A 21,619-nucleotide genomic window follows, 5' to 3' on the forward strand; every position below is an offset into this window, starting at 1 on the left:
ATGTCAATTAGGCCTAATAGGGCTAAACAACATAAACTTACCCCTATCTCTCACTAGTTCACATTGCAAGATGAATTGCACTTATCAAAGGCTCTATAGACTCCAAGGGATCCTAGAGCACCCAATATTCCATACGCACACTGCACCAAACATCCACTAACAACAATTTCATGCATAAACTGGCTTGTCACATATGAATGCCAAGCCTAGGGCATCATGACAAAATCTCCATTCTACTCCAATGGTCTCCAAAACTTTTGCAACATGTAGAATACATGTAGGACTAACATTCACCGAGGTTTGAGGCAATTCCAATCATGGAATGTTAGGCTATTCCCATATGAAAATAGTGCCTTAGGGTTTCAATAGTTTGTGATTCGTTTAACTTCTAAACAATGAATCTCTCTCACCCTACCACCAAAAGATTTCATCCCACTTGAAAAAGAAGGTTAATGAAACACCTTAAATGTTCACATGTTTGGTTTTTAGCATTTAATCAATATGCAAACTAAACAACATGAAATCACCATTCCATTCCAAAATCATTCAGAGGGTCTTAAATCAACCTCATGAATGTGGATCAACCACCTTAATTTAAATTCCAACTTCCTAGCCATTAAAGGAGTGCTTTGAAAAGTTGTCAAAGTTACCAAGCAAATCTGTGAGCAACTTGACAATTTTTACAATGTTTTGCATGTCACATGAATGTGACTTTATGACCTCTAACATATCAAAAAATGTATGAAACGACCAAATAAAAACATTGCAATCAATTTGAATTTGATTGGGCAAAGATGACCACCTTTGACCCATTACATGTCCTAAAGAGAAACAAATTCAAAGAGTAGAACACGAAAATGAACAAATGATTCCAATGGCTCGTAAGGCCTTATTAAATCACATGAGACTACAAGAACTAGGAACCACATTGATCCACCCCTAGGGCGCCCTTGCACCATACTCCCCATTTTGTCATCATCATTACCTAGAACAACCAAATCCCCCTGAAGAGACCTACAGATCTCAAACAAATGCTTCCAAAGATCAGACTTACCCTTGGTATTATTCAACACATACACATTAATTAATGAAAATATTAAATTTAAATAATTACTCTTGATCAACACCACCAAGAAATATTGTATCAAAGATACCAACTCTACCTCCACACGATGATCTTTCCAAGAATTGCTAGTCCACTAGAAGCCCTTGATGCCTTGCCTACAAAGAACTTACCCATATTCCAAGAGGAGATATTTTTATTAGCCATCTCCAAGTGAAGATTAGTGTCTTCAAATAGAACAATATCAAACATAATGCTCTCTAACTGATGCTTTATTAAGCATCCTTTGTTAGGGGCATTTTAGCCCTTAACATTCCAAGATAAAACCTTGACACTCCTTGAGGTGAGGATTCCACTACCCCTTTCTCAAGAGTACTTTTGGGATCAACTTCTTCCCCAACAAACTCCTACTACATACATCTCTTAGTAGTTGAGGCTCTTGTATTACGAGGACTAAACTTCTCGAACTTCCTTCTTACTAGGGGAAACCAATGTAGTTTGAATATCAACATCAATTTCTTGTTGAGTTTTAAAGCTCTTGAACTTTTTGCCCCTTTGTTTTCCCCAAGAAAGTGGAGAAGTGGAAAGATGAATTTGATAGATGGGACTATTGTTTTTGTCCTTGCCAATTTTAGTCAAAACCATCTCAATCTTGATATATTCCCAAGTAGAAAGCACCTCAAAGGGATAGGGAGAGACTGGAATTGAAGTCTCTTTTTGAAAAGAGACTAAACTAGTATCAATAGCCTCAATCGCTCTATTAGAAACACAAGAGTCCAGAGAAGTATTTGATCTATATGTTTTATTCTAGATCTTATTGATCAACTCTTGGTCAAAAGCAATATGTAAATTTTTGTTTAAAAGAGAACTTTGTTTTGATATCAATTTTGACCTCAATGAGGGACATCTTGATAAAAAGTCTTAATTTCCAGTTCCATGAGAACAAGATGTTTCATAACATTAGTGGAAATATTTTTTGAATCCAAGTTGGTAACCACATAATGTCCAAGAGAGGGAGACATTTAAACATTCTAAATTGAATCTAATGAGATATCAACACATATGACTGAGCTAGAAGAAGGTAGATTAGAAGCATCACAAATGACGTCCATAGAGACATTTGGCCCAATAGAGACCAAAAGGGACCTATCAGAAGCCTTGGAGAATGCTTTTGAATTATTATGGGTAATAAGCACGTCATCTAAATCGTCCGCATTACCCAAATCTCCAGGCAAAACATCAATATGATTAACATTAGGAGGAATAGACAATCCATGACTGAAAGTAATGAGATTACCATCATTAGAATTAATCATTGTATCTTTTGCATGTTCACTTTCCAAATTCATACTAGAGACTTGCACAAATGTGGACTGACACTCAACAATATATTCAAACTTGGAACTAGGTCCTTTTCCTATAACAAATGGATCTACAATATATTCATTTTTTAGACTCTTTGTTAGCCTGTGTATTCAAGGAAACATGGATGACAGTGGATGCCCCACCTCCCAAATTCAGCTTAGAGTTGCAATTACTAACCAAAGTAACACTTAAGCCCTTATGACGAGGGGAAGAAAATTTCTATTGTTGTAAAGAAGCAAACTATAGCCATGATCCAACATAATTTGTTGCATCTCAATCCATGATAGAGAGTCTAAATTCAAGCATTGTTCAGACAAGGTTTTCTGTTCATTAGAAGTTACCCTCAAAAAATTCATGAGCCGAGCACTTAAAATTCAAATGTAGTGGTGCATCAATTATAATAGTAGGTTTTCCAAAAACTTTAGGATCTTGAACAATTTCTTGCCTTCAAATACCAACTATAGATTTCATGCTGCAAGTTCTAGGTAAATTGATATTTGGTTTAATCAATACACCAATCTTCACAAGAAAATTGCCATCTTCAAAGACAAAATGAGACATTAGAAAAGTACCTAAGGCATTGCCAATTAATTTTAAAAAATTTGATTATACAAAGTCATGATAGTCTAGGTAAATTAAACCATGTGGGAATCTATTCAAGGATTTCTCAATCTTGAACAAAAGAGGGTTTCCAAGATTCGACAATAATTTTTTTTCCAATTCAAACCCATAGATTTTCCAAAACCCTATCTCAAGCTTCAAAAAAAATGAAAACAACTACAAAAGAGCTAGTAGATGTTACTTGAAGAAACAAAATACCAAACCATTGATTTTGTGATTTTCGATGCAATTGTTAAACATTAACAAAATCTCCCCATACTTGGACACTAGCAATATAGGAATGCAAGTCTCAAGCCTTTTTAGCCAATATACAATCAACAATATCAATACAAGGAATCAAAATCCATACATTAAGTGCCTCTAGAGAACTTGTCTCAGAGGTTGGAGACTTTTAGTTTGGTTGGAATTAGGGTTACTGTCAACACTATGTGGCTTTGTGTTAGGTAGATTCACTTAAGGTAAAGCCCCAATCTTCTTATTTGAAGGAACACTAACACTCATTCTAGAAGTGACCCAAGCATCTCCATTTGGAATAATGCTAACACCTATATTTCACAAGATTTACTTTGTTTTATTAACAATCCATCACCTTGTTTTTCCATTTCAATCGTTTCTCCAAGAATGGAAAGTCTAATTCCCATAAAATCCCTTATTAACCCATCATCCACTCCTAAAAAACCATTGTAGACAGTAAAGCTTTGTGCTAATGGATGGGAATGAATCTCCCAAGAAAACTTCATAAAGTTATCACCCTAGCAAGCTTTTGCTTGAGACATTATTAATAACCTTAAAGTAGTTAAAAAGAGCAACTTTTTCTAAATTCATAGCCTATGCTTTTATTATAAATCTTTAAAAAAATTAAGTTTGTTTGAAAAGGTTTTTCTAAAATGAATTCGCACTAGAACTTTGGAGCTACTATCTTGCAACTAGCAAATCTTGTTTATGTTTAGATTTAGGCTCACTATTGCAACATAATTATAATGAGACAATGGTGGAATTAGAAAGCACACAAGTGCACCTCATGCTTACAATGATCCCTTGAGATTCTTGTGGCATTTTTCTTAGATGGTAATTTTAACCACACATTTTGACAAATTAAAAGACTGAAAAATTCAAATAAATATTTACACAACTTGTTGAAGACTCATTTATATCTGTGAATTTGAATAATGATGATTAATGAGTGCTAACCCAATATAATCTCTTTTGCTTTATGTGGTAAGGCAAGGTATGAAAGCTCTAAACTGCAGATATCATGTTACTTCGGAAGTTGCAGTCTGCATGCCTTGCTACTAACTATGGCCACACTAAAACCTTCTCTCCTATATGTTTTAATATATAGCTCAAGATTTCCACGTCTACAAAGAAGATTATTTTTATTCCATAAACTCTAATGTTCAGAGAAACTCAACTATAATTAGGCAAAAGAATGAATAACACGATTTAAAATCTAACTTTAAAACAAGCCTATCTTTAAATTAAAGCTTTCCCTAATTTTTTATATTGTAAATCTTCATTTCAAATAGAATTTTGCAATTGTGGTTGATCCGTTGATCAATGAACTACTTCTGAAAAAAAACTAGTAAAGTGTGAGCTATGTAACATGAGACTAACTAAAAATGTATGTAGACAATCGCATAGGTTTTGACAAATTAAACCATTGCATCTTACTTTCAAAAACAAACACCACTGTGTTTTCCATAGCCTTGTTGTTGAGCCATCCACACATCGCATGAACCCTTCAAATGGGATTCCATTAAGACAACGAAAAACATCTATCAGCAGAACTTAAAGTATAACCGAAAGATGGAAAATTTCAGGAAAGACCTGTACCAAGAAACCCTTATCGAGGGCAAACATAAATCTACCAAATAGAAAATACAGGAAAACTGCAGGCATGAAATCTTTGCCGGATAGTAAATTGATTTTCAAAATTCCCAACAGGGCCAGCAAAAGATGATTTGATCATACAGAAGCAATAGGAAAAATTCCATGCCACTGTGAATGAGAATTTTTTTTATTAACAAAGGCTGAAGAAAACCCATCAAATGAGGTAGAATATAAAAATTGCAGATCGAATTAGAAATATACAGGATAGATATAAGAATCAGAAAGTGGGCAATGAAAGGCAAGATTCATTATCGAAAAATAGAAAAACTGGACGGGCTGACAATTTGCCAGCAGAAAAATGTAATTTCTGGGAGCAAAACCCCCTTAAGAAAAGTCTATCAGCTTAAATATGAGATAAACTACTAATTATGTGAATATGAAAATTAATTAGATCTATAATCTTTAGGAACGAAACCATTTTTTTCCTCTAAGAAAAGACACCATATCGCAATAGAATTTGTCTAAGCAAGTCTTCTTTCAGCTCAGTGAAATAACTGCTTCTCTGATTTATAGCTGAAAAAATTGTCTTTATCTTGATGGATTTATTCATCAGAATAGAAGTATCAAATCTAGGTCAAAGATAATTTTAATACAGTAAATTCGTTCTTCTAATGAAGAGAAGTGAGAAGTGAACTACCTTTTAAGGAAAGTCACAAATATTCTCTTCTACTAACTTTTCACACCTAAATTGGGTAAATATTGATTGTCTGTTGGATTTTTGAAGAGAGATTCTAGGCCTGCGAATTATTCCATAGCGGTAATGAATCTTGATCTCAGTATGGTAGAGAGATAATCTTTTTAAGTTAAAATGAATATAACGCTTAGAATTGTGAAATGCATTATTTAGTTGCAGAGTATATCTTTCATATATTTTCCAAATGAATGAACAATGATGCTGATGAACAAGTCATTACAATGGTTTAAAAAGTGCCCCATGCCCTTTAGAACCGATAAACCTAAGGCCCGTGCCACTCAAAAGAAAGATCTCTACTAGATTTGAAGAAATGTGCTTTACAAAAATATACCTTGAAAGGTAAAAAGAAAAATTGAAGAGATCCAGAAACCAACAAATGTTTAGAATTTTTGCATGACAGCTGCCAATATCAGCCATCCCAAATACTATAAAATATAACAGCTCGCTTGGTAGCTCCTTAACCCATGGCATAAAAAATGAATCCACTCTATAATTAGAAGATCAGGGAGTTGATAGCTTGCTCTGCTCTTTGCTCAGTGGATCCATAAAACGAACTGTCAGGGAACACAAATGAGTTTGTCAGAAAAAAAGACTATAATGAGAAAATGTGAAACAAATAACTTGAAATCCACATGACAAAATTTACCTTTTTGTGGCAATGTCTCAAATGCAGATAAGGTGTTGGAGTATTTCATTCTTAGTACTGGGGCACCACTTTGTTTGATTGCACATGCCATTTTATCTTCAAGTGGAGAACGTGCTTTCAACATTGAGAAAACATGATTGTTTAGCCTTCTTGCCTTTTTAGCATTTTCAAGAAGTATCTCCAAATCCTTCCACAGAAATGACGGATACAGAGGACACAATAAGTTGGCAGGTAGATGGAAACCAGTATACATATGATTAGGAGTATACATCTAATAACACAATCCAATTAAAAAACTGATTGGTGTTAATCTTAAAATAAAGATGTTTAGCAGAAAAAAATGCCACTTGTTTTATAAAATACCTAGATTCACTTCAAAAACAAATACAGAAAAATCTATAAGCCATTGGTTTCTTGCTTTACCTTGCCCTTTGTACCATTAATTATTTAATTAATGATCCACCCTCTATGCCTTTGTGTACATCAAATAAGATGAAGACAAATAGAGTAGGCCTTGAGAAATAAATTAGTTTCGGGGGCAGCACCAATTGCATATAATATTGAAATTTCACCTGATAGCAGTCTACACTGAATATCTTGTAAGACATGGATTTAATTCTCATTTGCTTATTGAGAAAAGTTTTAGCAACTATGGATAAGGAAGCCAAATAAGTCAAAACATAAGACCAATTGCATAATATATCCTAAGATACAAGGGGTTTACAAACAATTAGGAAACGAAAAAATACTTAGGGTGACATTATGACTCACTAATTTGACATCATAAGCACATCCAGCCTGAAAAAGCAATACCCTGTACAATTAAAATTACCTAATAAACTTACATGTATACCTTATTCCAGTTTGATGTATCTGTTGAAAACTTTCAATTGTATAGAGCATGCTAATTGTTTATTTAAAATGCACAAAAAATGGAATTTTACATTTCTTATATAATGACTTCCTGCTGATTGGACCAACTCAGCAGTCAGAGTGCATTAATTGTATTTTGTTTATATAAACAAGTAATATTGACCTCGTTGTATACACAGTTAACCGGTCTCTTCATTCATAAGGGTAACCAGAGAGTGAGAAGTTCAAATAAAAGAGGAGAATCCTTCTCGGAAGCAACTAGTAGCATGTACAAGGTAAACACCTGGAAGACATTAATCTGTTATTTGGTTCCATTTGAGCACTGCTGATTACTGATGTAAGAAAATCAGGTAATGACATCTTCTGTAGAGAAAATCGGCACCAATATTCATTGGCGGCAAGATTGACCACTCATGGAGACAATGAAGTTGTTGAAAGCAACATACTTTAAGACAAGAAATTGTGAGCCAAGATGTGAATGAAGGAGATGTTTATCCCTTATTTGTTGCTACAACAAAATAGCCAAATTGGATTCTCTCTATGTATTGTATCCTAATTGTAAGGTCCTGGATTTGTCACCTTTGATCTAGTGAGGGATTTTGGAAGGCAGGACACTGACTGATCATCATATGCAGTAGGCAGTTAATCATAGACTATACAATGAATAAAAGATCAACTCTCTATTTCATGTCTTCCAAAAAACTGAAGTTTGGTGGAAAGAAAAGGTCCACTGACAATGTAGTACTTGGCAGAAGAAAGGAACAACAGGCAAAAATTGAGGTAGGAACTGTTATGCCTACAAAAACTCAGCTGATCTTGTAAATGTTAAATAGAAGTTCAGAAATACAATCAAAAAAGTGAAACTAGGATTCAAGAATAAGAAATAAAGGTAACAAAAGAGCAACATAATACTGATCAGTTGTGAAGAATAACATGTTAGAAATTCCTAGGCATGGCCATCCAAGAGAATGGGCAATCATTTTCCACATCCCCCAGCACATTGTGGACTTCCACCTGGCGATAGAAACCATTGCCATACTCCCACTTTTTCCTGGGATGGGTAAAGGCAGAAATAGACCTGTTGGGAAAATATACTGACTTTTCCACTGACAAGTCTGCACTCACAAAAATGACACAAAACATCATTTTTGAGCCCCTTCCACGAAAAATGTCTCTCTGATTTGTTGGTAGTTTTAGAAGTAACTCGGGTGTCTTGCAAGGGGAGTGTCATGAATGGCCCTCAAAATTTTCTCCTTCAACTTTGATCTAGGTACCAATTAAATTCTGCCGTGTAGTAAATTGTTGGCTAGTTGGCAGATATATGAATGCATGGATGTTGTCATTTATGGAAACCCTACAGGAAGGTAAGGTCACATGGACTTAAGTACAGTTTTGGTTTTTGTTGGATGTGAAATATGCCTGAGTAATTCAGGATTACTGTCAGAAGAGGTACAGTTTCAGTCAGCGAGCTCCACTGGATAAGTATTAATGGCCACAATTTTGTATTGTGATAGTATGGAGGCTGCATATGATTTAATTATGTTCAACAGTGTCAGTATATCAATTGGCATATGTTTTGGCATGAATATATGAAGACAGGTTTATATTGCAGAGTACAGGGTATAAGGCAGAAATTGGGCATTTTGGCCTAAGGAATTGAATTGCCTTGTCAATTCAATTACTTGGCAATGTAGGGATGACATCCTAGATGATAATCCGCAGTCAGCAAGTTTTGGTAAAATGTTTTGGAAGTGTTTACACATTTCATCATGAAGGCCGACTAAACAGACTAATCAGAGGGGTATATAAGAAGGGCATTTTGATAATGTGAAGTATGGTTATGGTATGCACATGATATGCGAGCTTTATGTATGATGGTATATTGATTTTTTGATGGGTAGAGTCTAGACACAATCAGTTGTTGCATGGGCATAATGAGATGTGAGATACACAAAGGAGTAATGAGATATTGAAAATATCAGTACAGTCAATTTCGGTATGTATCTATCACTCATTGTATAGATTGCATATCATTGTATGCATAGTGAGCTCCATTGTAATACAACTCCAAGTAGGGTTGAGGCCTCTAACAAGGACTTATGTACTAAATGAATGTTATAAACTCCTAATAGGGTCAACTCTCCTTACAAAGAATTTTCAGATTAGTACACTATCTTGTGTTTACCATCTCCATCAGTGTTTTCCCTTGGCCAGGGTTTCCCTAGTTAATAAATCATGGTGTTATGAGTTTCTTGGTGTTGTGTACTTTACTCTTCAGTTTATTCATTTGTGCATGTATATGGTTAAGTGTTGAAATATTTAGTTGGGTTAAAAGTGTTGGAATACTGATTAACCGCCCCCCCCCTCATATTCTTTATTGTAACATAAATAATCTCATCTAGCACTTTGTATGTATCATCCTATATTTTGCCATCCATAAACTCGTGTGAAAGTGTGTTATTGGAATATTCAGCTAAGGTGAGCCTTCCAATCAGCTTTAATCTCTGTCAAGGAGCATATAGTAAGTTTTCTGGAAAGAGCAACCATGGACCACTACGGTACTCCCCTTCCCTTTCACATACTCAATGTTAGAAGTTATATGTTCAAATTTTGTTGACCCACATCTGTTGTCGCTCACATATGTCCTATCCTAAGAAGTATTTCACATTTTTATGGTTTGTTCTATTTGCAGATTTTTCACCTACCAAATATTGCTTGACTTTTGCCAATGCATGGATGATGGCAATCATCTCCTTATCATAGATGGCATATAAATTCTTTACATCATGGAGCTTCTTGCTCCCATACGCAATTGGGTGCTCGTTCTTCACAGAACTTCTCTAATACCTCATTTGAAGCATCGCACTTGAAACAAAAGGCTAAGAGAAATTAGGCAATGCCAAGGTAGGGCAAGTGCTCATTGCCTCCTAAAATTTGTTGAATGTGAATTTAACCTCCATCCATTTGGAAGCTCCTTCAGAATAAGTCTCACCAGCTTCGCATCCAGAGAAACCATCATATTGCTAGAGAGGACAGGGTCTGTCAGCTTTGTACCTTGGGGGAGGTCGAGATGGAATTTCACTTCATCTTCCATTGCCCTATTTACTATGAGATTAGAGGGAGATTCTACTATTTGTTTAGGAGAGTTCAGTCTCTTCCCATTTTTTTCAAATATATTGACCAATGGTGCCTTGTGCTTTATCTTTAGGAGGATTTGAGACTTTGAGATTACTCCATTCAACACCAGTTCCCCTCGAGACTGCACACCGACCAGCTCATTACTTCTTGTTTCGAGATAGTTTAGCCAACTTAGGGTACTAAGTGTCAACTCAGCCCCCTCCCCGCTTTTCTGGCTACTCTAGATCTGTGAGGCAGCATAGAAAGTTTTTTCAGTATATTTCTCTTCCTCTTCTCACATAGTTCTTCAGTGATGGCACGGGGCTTTTTCTCGCCTAAGGACCTATCCTTCGGTCTTGGAATTCTTCTTGTCGCTCGAAGACAGCTAGCAGGTTGTTCGCATTTTTGGTTGTAGTTGTTTTATTCTCGTTTCTTTTCTTTCTTTTCTTAGATGTCTTTTGGCATCCTGTTGTAAGTTGGTCATTTGCCTTTTCGACAGTCCCATGGGCCCTCTTTGTGGTCATGTGTTGGACATTAATAAACTTGTCTTAGATTTGTAAGAGGAGCACCAAGTTGAGGGAATACCCTCGTATACTTTAACTCAACCACAAAGAGGTGCTGTCAGTTCATCCATAAATAGAACACTCAACCTGTGCTTAGAAACATATATGACCATGACTAGGAGTTTGTGAAAATCAAATATGTAAGAGTCAACAAATCCCACCTTCTCAACCAGGTAAACTCTCTAAAATGTAGCTCAAAGTCCCAATCAAAATTATCAATCAAGTTTTAACATTTTGTGTAGAGTCAACTTTTGAGACAATACTATCTTGTCCCAAGTTTACTATCCCATAGTACCTCCACTAATGAGCTCCTCCATCTAAATGAAGAGTAGCATACTTATGGCCTCTAACCTCTATCATAGAGTTGTGTTGAAAGCATGTATCTAAGATATGTATTTGGGAATGTGAACTACACCTACTAGTAACTTAAGCCTTGTAATGGTCAATTTGCCCACTCTTATTGCAACTTTATACTAAGACCTTGTCCTCTACCTCCTTGAGATCTATTTCTGTACGTAACAAAAATATACAAGGCGTGGCTGCATGAAATTCATCAACCAAAGCTTGATATTTCAACATATAATCTGCCCAACTTTAACCATCTTCTTGCTATTCTGTTTGTTCTCTTTGAGATGCTTCTAAAAATTCAAGCATTAAATGAAGTAACCACCCTAGATTTGGTTTGCGTTGAACACCAATGAACAAGATATAACCAAAGCAAAGGGCTAGCTTTAAATTACATGCATGCAACTCGAACCTACATTTACAAGTACTCTCAAAGATAACTAACAGATTGAGTGAGGCATATCCACTCCAACTCAATCAATACAGTAACAAATGGTGCAGCTATCTAATTGAGAGGGGGTTTGTCACCATCATCGCACTGAAGATTGCTTATGATATGCAATAAACTTGTAAATACAATGCAGATATAAAATTTGAGATACCCAAATGGTGAATTCTTATTACAAACATCTATCTCTCAAAGGTAATTGCTGATAAATGAAAATGAATGCAGCAACAGATCGATAAGAAAATGTCACTGAAAACCCTAGACATTCAACTAAAACTCCTCAAACTGAAATGGCATAAAGAAATCAGATCTTACTATACTCAAAGTGCCTCCCAAATAGCAGATTTTTGCATGCAAACCCCAAATGACCAGCTATGGGAAGTCTCACACCTAGCTACGTAGTAGCACAGCCAGCCCAAGGAAGTACAACCAACGATGCCAGGAACAAACAAAAATAACACCTCCCAACTCTCCTTCAATCAGGAACTCTGAATTTTCTATGTAAAATCTACAACCATCATTTGAAGATGATGATCAACCAAACACCATTGAAGCTCAGCATGATCTCTGTATAATTCAACAATTCAATTCCCTAGACTGTCTCTTTCAACAATGCAAGGAATGATGCCTGCAAGGGGTTGTGTCCTCACAAAACAAGAAGAAGTTGCAATTCCTGCAAAAATCAGAAGCATAACAATATCTAAATTCTCAACAACCCCAAATTAGCTCCTCAAAGTTGCTTTTATATCATTCCCAATAGCTTTGTCCCCTTTACCAAGCCGTGTGGGAATAAATAAAATATTAATTTTCTCCTCCTTAAGTGTTAACTTAGGATGTCAAATGGACCCTTTTTAAAACAATGTTGTGTTACTAGGCCAAGGGGTACAAGTCACTTGAGTAATAAAGTGACAGTATAAAAGACTTAGGTGATTAAAATTGAAATGTATTTCTTTGAGCGTAGTAAAACTTTACCCCATGTCCAAATGCTGAAAACAGACACTAAAAATAGTAAAAAATTTAAAATAGTGTGTCCAAACACCAAATTGGTTTTATTCGACATGCATCAAAACTTACAATACATAGCAAGTGCTAAAAATAGTGACTTGCTGAAAGGGTTCCGAAAAAAGGTAGTGCACTCCTTAATACCATCTGAGGATAAAATTGCTTCTGATGACACCTCTAGGATTCCCTAGCCTCACTCATTGGCCTACAAGAATCTCATGAATAGGCTAATGGTCTCTTTGTGCTATTCTGACTTAGGAAAGGGGCATTACAGTCCCCTGTGCTGAATGTAAGAACCCTCTCGAAGCAGATTTTTGTAAATACAATTAATCTGCCTTGTTTGTGTTTGTTTTGATGAATGAGCACGGTATATTTGCAATGTTTGATATGACAATATAATGCCAGAAATAAAATATATTGCAATAATAATTTTTCCAACTCAACAAAAATTGCATCGAAAATACCCAGCTGAAAATTCCTGTTTTTTATACCAGCTTGAATACTCAGAATTTTCACAATATAATGATTACTGACTTTTTATTAAATAACCCCTATTATCTAAAACAACAATGCCCAAAAAATCTAGGATTTACAATTAATGAGCTCATAGGTAATACATACTGTTGGTGTTTTAAAAACTACTGAGCAATAGAGTGCTTCAATACCAAAATGATGACACTTATGCAACCTAAGGATTAGCCATTTCATATTTTCAATTACGCTTGCAAACCATTTGGATCCAACATTAACAAAACCAAGAATGGTTTCTTTCTCTTTAGGCTCTGCAAGACCAAGGTGGGTATACCTAAGGGATGACTCAATCTGACTGTGGTTGTATGAAAACTATCTTAGTTTCATTCTGATTCTCATCCTCAATCCATAATCACACAGCTAATTGTGACTTTTAAAACAGAATACATCCCATCTAACAGATTTGGTCATAAAGTCTTTTGTAGATCTGCAAGTATTCTTTGCAATAATGGCTAACTAAGGCTAGAATATTTTATGCAAACAAGTATTGACCAACTTTGAAGATCTTCAGGAAATAAAAGTAAAATTGATTGTAAATTTTGCATTTGATATCCATTTATGATCTATTTCTCTTCTAGTTGAATCAATTTGACCAGTGCCTAATCCAATAGGGTTTAGAGTCTACTACAAATCTATAGATCTAATTTGTTGCCTTACAACAAATATTATCAGCAATTCTTACTAGAATTCATCATTCAAAACATCCTTCCCATTACTACAGCAACCTTATCAAATTCATCAAAGCTCTTACTTAATTCATTGAATTAATAGCAGTGATGAAAAGATATACAACCTAAAGGATTGCATTCAATTGAACAAGTTTTTACTCATACAACATCAAGATAGCTAAGTAATGAAAAGGAGACAAAATTCAGAAAGAACTGGTATGGGGACAGCTCATAATTTGTATTCATTTTATTTGAAAATTGTATACATTTGCAGTAAACTCAGAATGACCTTAGGAAGAAACACAGAGATCATTCTGTATTAATGTATTCCCAGAAACTTACAGAGAAAATACATCATAAAGCTTGCTCAAATTATTTGGACCAAAAACAAACTAAGCATATGACTGAAAGCCTTAGAAATCGGACCCTCACATTGCCTTGAAAACTCATTTATATAGGCATGAGTTGCAACAAGCAAAGGGCAAATGTAATTGACAGGTGTCCTTCAAAAAGATACTTACATACACCTGTCACAAAAAGGACAAAACTGTTGACAATAGAAAGACTTTACACATCAAAATATTCCTTTTGTGGGTCCCTTTCTGTACATTCTCGTTAGCTGAGACAAAGAGTATATGATCTGATCCTTTATTTATTCTGCATCCTCAGAGTAAATAGCTATTAAGCTTGAAAGTGATGAGTCATCTTCAGTTACCTGCAAACTTACTTTAACCTGAGGATCCTCCTTGTCTTCATCATCAACTGTAAGGGTGATAGTTACCTCAACATCATCTTCTGCCTCGTCACCTTGTACCATCTGCTCTACAGACATAAATTTATCTTTCCACTCATTAAAAGTAGTATCATGTGGCCAATCAAAACTCAAGACCTCCCTATGTACAGTGATCAAGGAATTTGCAACTGCCTCTAAATCAACAAGATCTTTCCTGACAACACTATAAAATATCTGTATCTTTACCAGTTCCTCATTGGTCATTGCCCATAACAAATGACCAGTCTCATTTATAATTTTATTTATCCTTTCACAAAAAATCTCATCCAACTCTCTTTTCCATTCTTCCTTATCTTTCACTTTATCAACACTCTTTAGAGCACAAGGAAATAAATCAAAATTTCCTACAAAATACTTGGAAAAACAAATTGTTAACCTCTTCTGAAAGGAATCTTGCTTGTCATCAAAACCTTGCAATTTACTTAACAAGTCAAAAATCTTTTCAATTTGATGATAAGATAGCTGAATGATAGATATACACATTATAGTAATATCATTATTCCTTTCTATCCATTTTTGTACAAGGGGTTTGAATATGGCTTCATTTCTCTTCAATTCATCCCCGATGGCTGCAATCCTTGCTAGCAAATCAAAAAATGATGGCCACTCAATTCTGTCTACCATATACATGACACCCTGCCTCAACTTTTCTTCATACTGATTATTTAGTTCCACATGCAATGCATATAATTTATTCTTTTCCTCTTCAAAGTCCTCTACAATGTAGAATTGAGTCCTTTTCGAGGTATGTGGTATTTCAATAATTGGAGTTGATTTCAAGGGTTCAACAGGTGGCCTTGGGGGGTATGCAATTCTAGGTCTACTGGTTTCTTCCATTTTCCTTTTTCCAAGTACTTTCTCCATTTGAGCTACTTGATTCTCCAGTGACTGTATTTGCATGCCCCTCTCCTCATATGCTTTTAAAACCTCTTCAAATCTAGCATTGAGTTGTGCATATTTGTCTTCTTGGTCAGACAACATGCTGCCAAATTTTAACATTTCTGCAGCCATTCCAATTACTTTCTTACTACCAACCTCACCAGCCCTGTTTACAGTCAATGCACTAGTGTGTTCTGCAATAGAAATCTCATGCATTCTGGTATTGTTCCTTTTTTCCATAGACCAAATAACAAGGGCTTGGTGGTTGTCACTAAACTTGACTCCTTTGTGAGCCTGTAATATCTCTTCCTCAGTCCTTAATTGAACATCCTTTTGTTTTCTTACTGAATCAAAAACAATGGCATTCACTATATCCCATTCTGGTAGGAGGAGGACTCCTGACTGTCTAATTATCTGCCTCCCAACCTCAGGTGTAAATTGAGCAAAGTCATTCAAAAATTTAGACTTTACCTCTTCCTTAATAGTAGTGTCAGGTTTGTCTTGCTGTTCTGCCTTTATCTTCTCACAAGTTTTCTCAAAATTTCCCATGTTTAATCTCCACAAAAATTGAGCAAAAGCCCTAGATTTTACAAAATTCTCATCATTAATAAATTTTTTTGAGGCTTGGGCAACTATGGGATCAATGTCCTTACCTTGATAATCAGCCACAATGAGATCCAAGGAAGGTGCAGGTGGTTCTTGAGGCTCTCCAATCTCCAAATCTGTGGAAGTAACAGTTACATCTCCCTCTCCACCAATTTGTCTAAGCTGCTCCCTTAGAGATGTTTCATCATCAGTTCTGACTGGGGATTGGCTTGGGGAATATTGCTCCACTTGGGAAGAAGACCCTTGCTCTAATTTTTGTCTTTTTGGAGCACTGGCTGCAGATGGGCTTCTTGGGCTTGGTCTCTGCTGAAGAGGAACCTGTTGCACATTCTGAATCATTACATATCCTGCCCTTTTCTACAAGTTGTATTGGCTAGGGGCCATTGCATTTCTACTGTTGATCCTCCTTTGCACCTCTCCAACCTTGTCTGGATATGTCTCAACATATATGGCCTTCTTCTCATTCATAGTTTGGATAATCACAACAAAATTATTCATTAATGCTTGCATCTTGGCTCCCCAATATTTTTTATCTCTCAATGGGTCATAATGGGGGTCAAAAGCATTAATGAATTCTAGGTTCTAGGGTCTTGCTGAATACTATCCATTTCTCCTTTCTCAATTCTTGCTCTTGCAAAGTAAAAACATTCCTGATCACATCCTCCAGATAGTAAACTTGTTGCACCATGCGGGAAGCTTTTACCCTCTCTTAAGAGGTCATAAAATCCTTCAGGATCAATAAATTTGGCATGAGATTCTGCCATGTTATATCTATCTAGGAACAAATTCAGGTGCTTCCACCCTTTCCTCACAAAGAAAAAATCATGCACCACAGTAACAATTGGAAAAAAGGTACCCTTCTTAGGCAACTCCCTCTCATCTATAGTGCCTATTTGCCATTACAGCTCAACTATTCCTATCTTCAAGGGCACATGAAATGGCAGCACATGTGGCTTTCCCAAAAAACCATAGACTCTGATTACTGTTGAGACATTATAAGGGATTATATCCCCCCAATTGTGACTAACCAATAGCCCTGTTGCATAGTCCTTAGGTCTAACCATTTCTAACAATGCTTGTGGAATCCTAGGGCTGTCTCCTCTCAAGAGTATTCTGAGTTTTGATGCAAAATATCTGTCAAACCTTACAGAACTGGCATCTCTGGCCTCTAAGGTCATATCCACACTCCACAATTGAATTGGATTCCTATCTCCATCCTTGGTTATTTCCAATTTCATACCTTTGGAGAAGAAGGTATACCCCTTATATAAGCATATATACATGAGCAATGAATACTAGCAGAATGGTTTATCTACTTTCCCCCGGGCTATCCCTATTAAACCAGTATGAATTTCTTGTGCTAGGAAAGTAACCAAATCAAGAATTGTGCCCATCCCAAATTGAAGAGTTTGAGCTATAATGTAAACAATACAGCCTGGGATTTGCTCTGCTTCATCCATTCCAAAGATCTTGCAGAGAGAAAAATACAATGCTTGAGCCCTAGTGTTAAAATGTCTTCTCAGTAACGGCTCAGGTGTGCTAGCAGTGATCACAGACAGTGTTCCAATCTTAGCGGCATGCTCCTGCAGTGGCCCTGTTCTCAAGTATGTTGCTTGGGCATCATATCTTGCCTGGAGGTTAACCATGACAATTTTCTCATGTACAGCATGGTCGAGGTTCAAATTGAAAACTTCTCTCATTAATTCAGGGCAAACTTTAAAAAGGTTTGCCCCAGAATGGTTCTTAACCCAATTTGTGATAGGATCATACTTTTTAGCCAGGTCAACTAACAAATCACTATCAAAGAAAACTGTGGGCATAGTCAATTTTCCAAAGTCGAATTCCTAGACATTGCTCATAGGGGTATCTAAATTTCTTTCTGAAAACCATTTCTTAAATAATTCTAGGCCTCCCATAGATACTCGAGCATCTCTTACCCAATTTGCTTTGTCATAAAAACCCTCCGCTACAATTACCCTAGGGTCTTTTGGAATAAGCTCCCTCCCCTTAGTTATTTCATGCACAGACAAAGGGAATTGCTCTAGAAAATCATGTACAGAACGTTTCAAATAATCCATTTGTCCCGTGAATTCCTTTTGGGGAGGCATTTTGAAATAAACCCTAAAAATTGTATAACAACAAACACTTAATTTTGAGAGGTCACAAAGCACTTACCTGCTGAAATTTGCACTTCTTCTCTATAGAATTCTTACTACAACTCACTGAATCGCTAAACAAAAACTTGCGTGCCCTAGCTTTGAAAATTCTTTATGCTCTAACACTCTTTTTGCGCTTTGGTAGTTCAATAATGGCGAATACGTGAGTTTTATTTCATCACACAAATAAGATATGCACAGAATTAATTTCCTCTAGCCGTTATTTGCATGTTGGATACAAATTTGAATATCATTCGTTGATTTCCTCAGATCCGACGGTCCTTATTCAAAAAGTAGATTTGATTTACTGGTTTAAAGCTCTGCCACGCGTCAATTAGGCACATGCCCGCATTCCTTAAGTTTCTTGCATCTCAATATTTCGGGAATGTGCTGGCCGTTGATCTTTCTCTAGATCAACGGTCATGTGAAATTACACCCTTTTATGACAGCAGATAAAAAGTGAAAAACAATTGGCTTATTAAATACTCCATCTTGTCATGCAATATCCGCCTTGGTAACAACTGGACCCACATTGGACACATGTCACAAATCCGCTTACCCGCATTGCTTATATTTCTTGCATCTTGGAATTGTGGGTATGCAGGAACCATTGATCTTGATTGGATCAATGGATACAAATTATCCTACCTTGAGCTAACTAAGTCAGCTGTAATAACCAATAAAATCTTACCATGTGAGTATCTTCTGAAAAATTTCCACGTTCGTGTGTCCCATGTCGCCTCCTAGGCTAGTGAGTAGTTGACATCACTTTTTCCACATGTCAAACTGGCGCATCCCTGCATTTTTTATCCCATGAGCCTCTTTGAAAAGTGGGCTTGCGCCAACCGTTGATCTTGGGAAGATCAGCGGTTGACAGAATTCAAAACTTTTTAACCTTACGAGACAGGGATATTGACATCATCAGGGACACATGTCTTCATCTGCATTCCTGCTTTACTTAATCTTTATGCAGGTTCACAATGCGGGCAAGCACCCCTCATTGATCTGATCGAGATCAACGGTAGGATAAAACTGTGCTTTTCAGAACTTGTGTCATCCACTTGGACCAATGAGAATCCTCCTCGTAATCTTCGTAGACTCAACATCTTATCAAGATTTTGGCCCCACTGTGACATGTGTTTTCATTCCGTGTGCCCGCATTATTTATCCTTCGTGCAACTTAAAAGTGCGGGCATGCGCTAACCTTTGGTTTCACATAAATCAATGGTTATAAAATCATGTACCTTGGGAGTACCATGTCAGCTTAATTGACGAATAAAACATTGCCCTCCAATCGTACTCATCTGACAACTGCCACGGAGAACACCTCCACATTATCCTTCAAAACGGTGGGCCCCTATTGTCAGACTATGCCACGTGTCCTCTTTTCGCTTCCCCACAATACTTAATCCTCGCGCATCTTCAAATTGCAAGAATGCGGTAGCCATTGATTTGATGGACACAAAAATTCGCATTTACATATGGTATTTCAATAAAGTGATTAGGCCAAAACGTGGGCAAAACACAATTAGCGAAAGCTTAAACCAGACTTTAACAAGGTCTTCTATTACATAAGCCCACCCTTAGGATAAATGTGGTACACCTTAAAATTTTTGAAAAATGGCTTTCAAAGGTTAAGGCAAAAAAGTCTAAAGAACTAGGGTTTTCATAAATTTCAGCCATAATTTTATCTAATTTCAAAATTTTAAGGCACAAGATTAGGGCTTTTTTCACTATAAAATACATCAGGCAAAGAGGGTGAAAAATCAGGCCAACACCTACCTTGAAACCCTCTAAAAGGATGAATATCAGCAATAGATAAATTCTTCAACAAACAAATGCAACAAACTTATATATTTGGGATTCGCAACTGATAAACCTTTGAACACAGCTTTTCCAGAAATTGCACCTAACTATATGATGGATTGTGGAAAATTGATGGCTTTAACTTTGAACACATGCTCAAACCCAAATCCAAAATCTTCAAAACTTCACCAATTAAGCTCAAATATGACCACTGTATGTAGCCAACCCTTTAAGCAATCTTCTGCTGATTTCTACAACTTCTTGTAGCTGAAATCAATTGAGTATTCATTCCTAATGTTAAAATATTGCTGAATCCCTAGCTAGTTCCTTCTCCAAGCAAGACCTCCAGAATGCACAACTCAAACATCATTAAGAATATGAGGTTGATTTGATTTTTATACTTCTCGCTATTGGTTGATACCTTCATGCTTTTTAATTTTGTTTCAAATTCATTTTAGGGTTGCATAATAATTTTATAATAATTCTCCAATATGGGTGCCCAAAGTCAAGGGCATAATAAATGCTTTTTAATATCATTTCAATGATATATATTATATTATCATATTGACTTTATAGATTGCTTTAAATATTTGGAATTTTGGCCCCCAAAATCATATTCAATTAATGCACTTTTAAGTCACTTAAATTGAGGCTTTTGCCCTCATTGTGCATAAAGTGACTTTATAGGTTTATAATTTGCCTTTCATGATTAATTATTAATCAGATCACCTTTATTAATAACTAATATAACTTGAACAAATATCATTATTCACCAAATCAATTGATAAGCAGGACAATTGCATATAGCATGTGTCCAAGGGCTTTGCTTAAAATAGTAACTTTGTGAAAATAATTTACAATAGATGGTAATTCCATGAATATCTGCTTAGGTGCTAGGGATTGACACTACAAACACAGCCCATTCAGATCCTACCATAATAAGTAATATCGACCTTCCCTGACATAGTCAAAAACTATAAATAATAAGTGTGTCAAACTAAACCAAATGAAGAGCAATCCTTAACACTTCTGACCTATGGAATGGGAATAGGCCTCCACCACTACCAATTGGGTCCCTCTAATAAACAATCTTAGCCTACAAGGGTCAATAATAGGCTAATCCAACCATAAACCATATCATCTCAAAAAGGGAACATTATAGTCCACCCTCCTTGAAAATGCTTGTCTCCAAGCAATCCCATAAGCAAAATGACACACTCATCCACCCAGATCCCAAAGGCGGAATTGTATAATGTTCGCACTGATACAAACTAGCTCTTGTAATGCCAACACCAAAATTATTGATAGTACCTTCCAAACCAGATCAATACCAACAAGTGTCGTAGGAGGAAACAACTTAAAAGAAAGCAACTTGGCAGGATAACAAAATTTACTTCCGAAAAGTACTCAAGGTGAGCTGTCATACATGTTATGTAACAAGTGTGCAACTGAACTATGCATGTAAAAGAGTTCATGCACATGAGGACCAAAATAAAACCACAGGCACTCCTCTCTGCATAAATACCTAGAATTCCCTTGTAAGCTTTGTCTGA

At 36.1% G+C, this 21,619-nt stretch overlaps 1 protein-coding gene across 2 annotated transcripts in view; it reads right to left on the bottom strand.

Annotated features, from left to right (window-relative positions):
* Window positions 1–5,766: 5,766 nt before the first annotated feature.
* Window positions 5,767–21,619, bottom strand: part of PIR121 (transcription activator) — a 341,166-nt gene continuing 325,313 nt past the window's right edge. For both annotated transcript variants that reach the window (XM_089823811.1, XM_089823814.1), the window contains 2 exons: window positions 6,280–6,466; window positions 5,767–6,187 (listed from right to left, as the gene is read on the bottom strand). In XM_089823811.1, the coding sequence (XP_089679937.1) occupies window positions 6,135–6,187; window positions 6,280–6,466 (240 nt within the window). In that variant the 3' untranslated portion in view covers window positions 5,767–6,134. The remainder of the gene's footprint in view (window positions 6,188–6,279; window positions 6,467–21,619) is intronic.

The sequence above is a fragment of the Cupressus sempervirens genome, chromosome 1 (assembly GCF_028749045.1).
Source record: "Cupressus sempervirens isolate cs-2001-9-10 chromosome 1, ASM2874904v1, whole genome shotgun sequence".
Lineage (NCBI taxonomy): Eukaryota > Viridiplantae > Streptophyta > Pinopsida > Cupressales > Cupressaceae > Cupressus > Cupressus sempervirens.